Raw genomic sequence first — 8,648 nt, 5'->3', positions numbered from 1 at the left:
GCTGCTTTGAAGAGCAGGATATGTTTGTAACCTTCTAAGCACATGGAACCGCAGTCTGCGTTCCGTTAAGGGACCCCACTGATGTGCTTCTCGGAGAGAAGACATTGACCAAAGTGACACAATCCTTCCAATTCCTCTGCAGAACCTCCACCATTCCTGGGAGGTAGGACTAGGCTGCTGCCTTCATTAAATCACATATATTTACCTAAATCCGGGGTGGAAGTGCTTTCCGAAAGACAAATGTTCTATAGCCATCTCCCCTCGCTCCCCTTTCTGTACTTCCAGCAACAGCCAGATGCAAGAGACGCACTTGGGAGCGTAAGGGGAAAGGACACGGAGCTTCTACGCTCTCCAAGCTCGCTGCTCTCCCCACACCTCTGCTCACCAAACTGGAAGGTCTGTTTCGTAGTCCAGGAAATTTGCCTCAGAGCATTAAATAGGAGACACAAAGCACTAAAATTTCCTTAGTCAAATACTGATACACCAGACTCAAGCAAAATCCACTGAAGCTGCATCTCGATTAAAGAGCTTTAATCAAAAAGTGACACCACAAATGAATTTTCTACAGCAGTCTTAGATAGTACAAGTCCTATTTACAACATGGAGAGTGATCCAACTCCGATGCTCATATAAAGGGCTATACACACTGTATCACAGAACATTTTATACAAGTAAAAGTGCATTGAATCACTTGGAATATTTACTCCACTCTTCCTCTTAAAGCTGAAGGAGATTCGACATGCAGGAGGAAAGCCTACTCAGAATGAAGCCTCCCTTAGCTAGTCCAGGCCGAGTGAAAGCTGCGGGGGGCCTGTGGGCAGGGAGGCCACAGTGGAGTCAACAGGGGACCCCCCTGCGCTGTCGCTGTCTCGGAGCCGCTGGGAAGCCCTGAGCCACCCAACGTGGGGAGACTCCTGGAACAGCTGGAGAAGCCACCTCTTACCACAATTACAGAACAGAAGCAATTCCTATCTTGTGTCCCCACCAGATAAAGGAAAACTAATATTCTAAACAAAGGAGAGCCACGTGCAGGGAGGAGCCACGGGGGGAGGTAGGTGACTGGAGATCAGGAGGGCGGCAGAGCCGAGCTGAGAGGACGGTGATGCTGCCCTTGCTGGGTTCTTCCGGGTCTGCGGACCTGTGGTACATTTACTCGGCTTATCCCTGTTTTCCCGTGAGATTATATTTTACGTATTTTAACCCTATGCATTTTTGAGAAACGTAACTTTACATCATTGGCTAACTGAAAATAAATTTAGGAGCTCCTGTTATTAACTCTGCAACCAGTGAAACTTGGGTCAAACGTAATCAATGAGCACTCTCTTGGGAGTCCATATTGTGTATTCTCCAGTGCAAGCACGTTCCCCTTTCCTTAGTAAGAGAACAAGTTTTCAGGGTCCCTGCCAGAGCCACTGGTCTGCTGTCATGCACTATGGCCAGTGGGGGGCTGTCTGGAGGCCGGAATGTAGTGTTGGCTTAAATATGCAGGGGTAGGGGCATGGGTTGGGGGGAGAGGGGGTGGCTCCACATACCAGGCGATGTTTTGGTCGAGGATGGAGGGGACCACGACGGCTTCCCCTGAATGGAGCAGACGGTCCTTAACCACAGCAAACGGGATTAGCATTTGCTCAGTCTTACAACACGGAGTTAAAAGCAAAGCAAACGAAATACCACCACTGCTTCAGAGGGAAGCAGAGACCACAGAATGCTAGTGAAATTAAAAAAGGGAGAGGCGTCCCAATCCTAGAAATAGTTTCCTCTTGATGCTCTGATTTGCCTTCAAGAACACCAGTTAAATGGATTTTATAATACAGAGACATGTTTATAATAGCGAAGAACTTTAGCTATAAAAAATAGTTTAAAATGGTTTACCAGCAACCTATCCAAGACAAGTACATTCATTAAAAAGGCAATTGAGTGTATTTGGTACTAAGAATCTTTTTTATAGATTTGCTAGTTCTCCTCAGTAAGGTGAGATACTGTCAGAGTTGCATATGTAGGAGTCCACCCTGGCCCCAGAATACCTTAGAGATGTGCACGCCTAAAGCTCTGGGTGGTTTGGGAAACAAGGTGAAATAATGTTTTCTTGAGAGGAAGGGTTAAAAAGCCTCTTCTAGCTCATCAACCCCAAACATGCTAACCGGGAAAGCCCAGCCCAGCGAGCTGCTGTGTGCGGCCGAAGCAGGCGGGGCAGGCCGGCCACCACCACTCCGACGGGCCGCCTTCACGCCCGGAGCCATCTCCCCGGGCTGGACCAGGCCTCCTCCCTGCCCGAGGCGGCCGCTGCAGCTTCAAGCGCGAACGCGGACACTCGGCGGCCCCGGCGCAGACGGGCAGCGGCCAGAGCTGGGATGCAAGCAGCGCTGGGGAGATGTGGGGCGCGCCAGGACCCTCCGGCTCGGTGAGCGCACGGACACTGGGTCCGCCAGCTCCGAGGCTCGGGTCCGTCTGCCGGGAAGGCGGCCTTAAGTCTTGTAAACAATGTTTTGACGCTTGTACAAAATACTGCAGTTACAGTGATTAAAAACCCACCCGGACTGGTGTGTCAGTGTTCTTTTCACAGAAAAAGTGTCACCGCGTGGCGCTCGCCTGTCGATAGCTCCATCTAGGACCAGGGTATCCGAGGGTTGGAGATGGAGGGCCGGATGCTGCCCTTGGGGGCTGGCTTGGACCCAAACCACGACATCTGTGTTTGAAACAGAAGGGGCCGAGGTGAGCACCGGGGTGAGGGGCAGAGGAAGCCCGAAGGCCGCCCTGTGGCACCCCCACGCCCCGCGGGAGCTCGCGGTGAAGACGCTGCTCGCACTGACTGGTCTGCGGAGCCCCGAGCCTGTTCTGAGGACGCGAGGGGAGCCGGAGAACATGGACTTGACCAGAACCAGGTGATGGAACCGGAGGTAATTCTGCCTTGAAATGTATTTTTGTTCTATCCCTTCGGCACGTACCTTCTGAATGTTGTATTTTTTTTTAAAGTCTGGATGCCAGGCCAGACCTGGGGCTGTGGATGTCAGATGCGTCAGTGACAGTGTCCGGGACAGCCCCACACCCGTTGGCGGGGCGCGGCGGGGCCGTGTGCGCAGGAATCAAGTGCATCCTCAGGGGAGCTCGCGGCCGCCCCAGCACTGGGCTGTAACTCCAGTTTTCTATGAGCCCGCGGAGACCTACCTTATACTCCAGGGTTTCTTTGAGCATGTTCTCTTCCTCTTGTGAGAAGTTCAGCAACACTGACACAGCTTTTATAAGGTGAAAAGCCTGGAACAAAGAAAGTTTTGCTGCCGTGGGCCCTGGTGGGGGCAGAGCAGGGTGGTCGGGGGCCCTAAATGGCAGCGCTTCCCAGGTCCACTCCCGCCAGCTTCGCTTAGGGCCAAGTTGGGCTTTCCCCGGTCTGACCACAATGACCCGTTCTTCTCCCCTCCATCTTTACCTCCGGGAGCTGGCGCGACCCCCAGGACATCCCCGCAGCCGCGGCCCTGCTCTTCAGCAGGTGCAGGAATGTGGGGCCGCTTCAGCTCCCGGGACTCAGCACCCAACCCCCCTCGGCCTCCCAGCGCGCGCTGCGGTCAGCGGGTCACGGCCAGCTGGGGAAAGCACGAGGCATCCACACTGGCGGGCAAATCGGAATGTGGGAGAGGAAGAAAGAAACGGACTTGGGGGAGGCCACGCAAGGCTCGGACCAATGAGCCGGGCACTCCATACCCCCACAGGCGACTCAGAAGCCTCTACCTCAGATTCCCGACAGGACATGAATTTCAGAACCACGTGCTTTAGGTATTCAAAGTTGATCTCGCGGGCATCAGTCAGGTCTGCGCTGTTCGTGACAGAAGGAGCCATGTTCGACATCTCAGGGCCAGGCTTGTCCCGGACTTCAAAGAGCTCGTTGTCGGGTCTGATTTTCTGAAAACCCAAAGGAAAGATGCTACACTGAACCCCCGAGTCAGGTGTGAAAACCCCCCGGGAGATCCCCAGGGCCCACACGATGACCACGGGCTGTTCCTTTACCAGGCCCAGCGCAGGGCAGCATGACAGGGCCCCCCATAGGCAGGGAGTGCCTTCTGGGCCCGAGGAAGGCTCGGCCCCTCCAGCTGGGGTGGCCGCTGATGAAGGAGAGGTCATCAGGGGACGTTCAGACATTTCCTTTACCCGGGTCAGGACACCTCAGGGGCAGGGAGCACCCCACAAAGGGCAGAGGCGCTGCTCCTCTAGTCTGGGCCTGGCACCGTCCCGTCCACGCGCGGCGCACGATCACGTCACCGACTTCTCAAGAGCACCAACAGGCTCGAGCAAGGACGCCACGTGCCCACAGTCCCACAGCTACTTGGCAGAGGCCTGTTCAAGCTGGCAGGGCCGTTGTCCCACCAGCCACCGTCTGGCTTTCCAGAAGCCTCTTGCCATCAGTGGGGATGGGTGGGCTTCAACAGGCATGAGGTAGAAGAGGGGCACTTACCAGTTCCTTCTGGAGAGTCTTTCTGAGTTCCAGCATCCTCTGCTGCATTTGCTTTATGGTCTGAGACAAAGCCCCGCCCCGACAAGACACCATTTGTTAAATGCACATGTCGCCACTCTTAAAGTGCAAAGGACAACAGAACAGCCAGCTGCTGCCTTGGGGCCCCATGTATCTGTTCTAAGATGCTGCCCTGTCTCCCAAGAGGCTTGCGTTGTCACACCTGCAGGCCTGGGGCTCCTCCCCGGCTGTTCTGCACGCACATGCTCACCACGCCCCACAAAGGCCACTATCATACCCCCTCTGTGGAGCACTCAGGCTGCCCTAGCCTCCTCACAGGGCCTCAGCCCACCGGATGGTTTCTGGGGCCTGCCTCTGGAGGGAGTGCAGTTGGAAACCCCTCTGGACAGAACATTTTGTTCTTTTTCTTTTTTAATAAGATTATTTATTAATTTATTTGACAGAGATCACAAGTAGGCAGAGAGAGGGGGGAAGCAGGCTCCCCGCTGAGCAGAGAGCCCGATGCGGGGCTCGATCCCAGGACTCTGGGATCATGACCTGAGCTAAAGGCAGAGGCCTAACCCATTGAGCCACCCAGGCGCCCCAGAACATTTTGTTCTTCAGAATTATAATTCTGTGCCATGATCCCGTATCACTGCTCGCCTGAAGTACCATAATTTTTATGCTTATTTTTAACAGTGTAACAGATCATAGTTTTTTTTGTCCTTATCTGTTCTTTAAATTTTCTTTTTAGTGAATTTAATTAGTGTCCAGCCTTAAGTGTAATTTGTTACACACTCCACTGATCACTAGGCTAACCTCTGTTTTCCCAACGAAAGCACTTACTGTATGATCAGCAATACAAGAAAAAAATGTTAACCCAAGTCTCACAACTGTAACATCAACATTAGTTTTTCCTGTGGATTTCTAGTCTATGTCACCAATCTTGGGGTGAGTAGCTAGAATTTCGTTTCTGTTTTTTAAAAAATTTACTTATTTTTGATAGAGAGAGGGAAAGAGAGAATCAATGAGTTGGGGGGAGGGGCAGAGGGAGCAGCAAACACCCTGGGATCATGACGTGGGCCCCAGGCAGATGCTTAACTGACTGAGCCACTCAGGCACCCCAGTAGCTAGAATTTTAAATAGTGTTTTTCATTTATCAGTTTTCACACCTTTCCACAGTTTTCCTTTTTTTTTTTTTTTTTTTTTTTGGTAAGTTCTATGCCCAAGGTAGGGCTTGAACTCATGACCCTGAGATCAACAGTCACATGGTCCACCAACTAAACCTGTCAGGTGTCCCCTCAATTTTAACTTTAAATGTGAGAGTAACTCTAGGGGATGCCCTAGGCTGAGCCTCCACTTTATTTTTTGTTTTTTTTTTTAAAGATTTTATTCATTTATGAGCCCAATGTGGGACTTGATTGCATGACCTGAGCCGAAGGCAGTCACTTAACCAACTGAGCCACCGAGGTGCCCTGAGCCTCCACTTTTAAAGCGATGGTCAGCTCTGCTTTCTCCAGAGGTATGTCCACAGTCTCTGCCCAGAGTGAGACGGCTCTGTGAGAGGCTCAGCTTCTGTCAAGCACATTAAATGTGCTCTAAACACTCTATTTTATAAATGGAAATGTGCTGTTTCAGTCTGTTATTCTCTTGGCTAACCAAGAGCCTGGGCACTCATTTGAAAGTACATTTGCTATTTTATATTACCTGATTTTTTAGGCTTTTGGCTCATGGACTAATTCAACTAACAGATACCGACTGAGTCCCTACTATTAGTGGCAGACACCTACCTGGAGGCTGGGAAAAAACAATAAGGAAAATGAGAAAAATGTCTGCTCTCAGGAGGGAAAAGTGCCAATAACTAGTATTTAGTACATCAGAAGGTATTAAGAAGCATGGAGAGAAAGAGCGAGGTAAGGGGACAGGAGGTACTTCCGGTAGTGAGGGCTGCCAAGGGTAGCAGGGAAGACGCCTTGACAAAACGACATCATGAAGGAAGTAAGGGAATTGCAGGAAAAATCTTCCAGACAGAAGGCTCAGAAAGTGCAAAGGCCCTGAGGCAGGAGGGTGCTTAACATTCACAGAAAGGCAAGGTCAGTATGGCTAAGAGGGAGTGCTGGGGACGGCAGAGGGGGTGCAGTAAAAGGAGTACTAAAGGGTCAAACCGCACAGGGCTTTGTGGGCCACTGCAAAGACTAGGCTTTCGTAGAAGAAGTCATCAGAGGGATGGATTTGTGGGGTGACAGGGAAACCAGTTAGAAGCCCAACACCAGACTGGAGGGGAGAGACCATGGTAACCTGACCTTGGGTGGCAGCAGTGAGGGGTATGGGGAGCAGCTCAGTTTGGGTGCAGTTTGAAAGAAGAGCCCAAGGACTGGCTAAGAGTGTGGCTGTTGCTCGTGGAGGAGACACAAGGGTTGAGAATGATACCACGAGTTTTACTTTTCACACTTACTGAGCTCAAGGGTGGCAGCACGGTGAGTCTGAAGTTTGGCTTTGGGTGGTTTAATTTTCAGATGTTTTTAGACACTGCCGCAGAGGTACAGCAACGATCTAGGGTCCCTGGGAGCACCTGGGCTTGCGGGAAGGGTGCAAAGCCTGCAGCGCGCAGCAAGGGACTGACTGCCAGGAGAGAGGGGGTCGGAGGGCTGGGCCCGGGGGGCACATCATGCTGTTTGTTCGCTTTTCTGTATTCGATATTTCATACTAAGATTAAACGTGTGCATGCGAGAGAGAGGGAGAGGGAATGAGCACTTTCTCCTTTTGATAAAGATCTAAAAAAATCCCCACCATCACACACTGGAGGCTGAGCAATGAGCAGTGAGCACACGTGACTTCCCAGGGCCCTTGGCAGGCAGGATGGAACAAGACCCCGCGCTCGCAGGGTGGATGGAGTCATGACATTTATTAAGCCTCTGCCAATACCAGAAATGTACAGGACAGCTAACGGACACTTTCCTTTTGTCCCCAACACCCCTTCCCCCCCGGTAAAACCACTCGAAGTCAGGCCTCACTGGGTCATTCCATGGCCGTGGAAAGGAAGTGGGAGGTAAGGGGTCTGGTCCAATAGGACCCACTGGTGACAGCAGAGGTGGCTGCGAACATCTGAAGTCACTACTGCTCACGCTCTGACACTGTACATGATCTCTAGTCGGGGGAGGTGTGAAAGGAAGGCAGCGCAGGAGGAAATCCAGGAAGAAGGCCTTCTGCTGAAGAGGTGAGATCTCCCCCGAGACGTGCCCGGGGCATCCACAAACTCTCTAGAAAAGGACTGGACAGTTTTCCGCACAAATACAGGGACAGTGCAGGGAGATCAACAGCTGAGCCAGACAGCGCCCTCACCTTATTTTTCTCCAGAAGTTGCTGCTCCAAGTCCTGTTTTTCCTTCTGTAGCTGCCCTAGGTCCATGACACCCACCTCGCCGTTTGGGATTCCCTCTGCTGCTGGAAGCTGGTACACGGGGCCCCCCGTGGCCCTTGAGGTTACCTAGACAGCAAGTTGAGAGCCAGGACAAGGTAATGGTCAAGTTAAGCCAAAGGTCCATGGGAAAGTTCCAGAGGTGTGGACTGATGAGCTCGAACAGGCAGCTGGCCAGGAACCACACCTGAACCTTGGCGATCCCGTCCAGTGCCTCCCAGAGGGACAATCAGCTTTCGCCGCACGAGCGTGCTCTAACATCTGAGCCCTGACACGTGCTGCCACATCTGATGGGCTCCTCGACACCCACGAGCTCTCAGTGAGTTAAGCACCTCCACTTTAAAGACAGGAAGCTAGAGCACAGGGCAGTGACCTGCCCCACAGCCCGGAACTAGTGAGCACCAGCTGTGCCTTCCTGTAATTCCAACCCTCGCATCCCCCCCAACCCCGACATCTTCCCGCCTCCTCGTGGCCAACTACAGCGGTCAGCCACGTGTCCTGCTGCAGCGCACACTGTGGCCACCATGCCCGGCTCATGGCTCCGGTGGGGACTTACGTGTGGCTCGGGCACCGACAGCGCCAAGCCCTGGTCCGGGCTGGGCAGCCTCAGCACGTCGTCCGCAGCAGCAGCCTCGGCCTCCTCCGCCCTCAGGCTCTGCAGGGCCTCCAGTTCACTCTGCAGCTGGTGCATCTGCGACAGGGCAGAGTCGTGACCTAGGCCGGGGGTGGGGGGGCACCGTCAGCCAGGTGACTCCACGCCGCTTCCTGCGTAGGCCACTTCCGGGCAGGG

The 8,648-nt window shown here is 53.0% G+C and overlaps 1 protein-coding gene across 6 annotated transcripts in view; it reads right to left on the bottom strand.

Annotated features, from left to right (window-relative positions):
- Positions 1–514: 514 nt before the first annotated feature.
- GOLGA1 (golgin A1) overlaps positions 515–8,648 on the bottom strand; it is a 47,744-nt gene continuing 39,610 nt past the window's right edge. For all 6 annotated transcript variants that reach the window (XM_044264922.1, XM_044264927.1, XM_044264924.1 and 3 more), the window contains 6 exons: positions 8,415–8,572; positions 7,784–7,927; positions 4,445–4,504; positions 3,724–3,894; positions 3,166–3,252; positions 515–2,686 (listed from right to left, as the gene is read on the bottom strand). In XM_044264922.1, the coding sequence (XP_044120857.1) occupies positions 2,606–2,686; positions 3,166–3,252; positions 3,724–3,894; positions 4,445–4,504; positions 7,784–7,927; positions 8,415–8,572 (701 nt within the window). In that variant the 3' untranslated portion in view covers positions 515–2,605. The remainder of the gene's footprint in view (positions 2,687–3,165; positions 3,253–3,723; positions 3,895–4,444; positions 4,505–7,783; positions 7,928–8,414; positions 8,573–8,648) is intronic.

The sequence above is a fragment of the Neovison vison genome, chromosome 9 (genome assembly GCF_020171115.1).
Source record: "Neovison vison isolate M4711 chromosome 9, ASM_NN_V1, whole genome shotgun sequence".
Classification (NCBI taxonomy): Eukaryota; Metazoa; Chordata; class Mammalia; order Carnivora; family Mustelidae; genus Neogale; species Neogale vison.
Note: the sequence above shows the minus strand (reverse complement) of the source record. Positions and strands in the feature narration are given on the sequence as shown.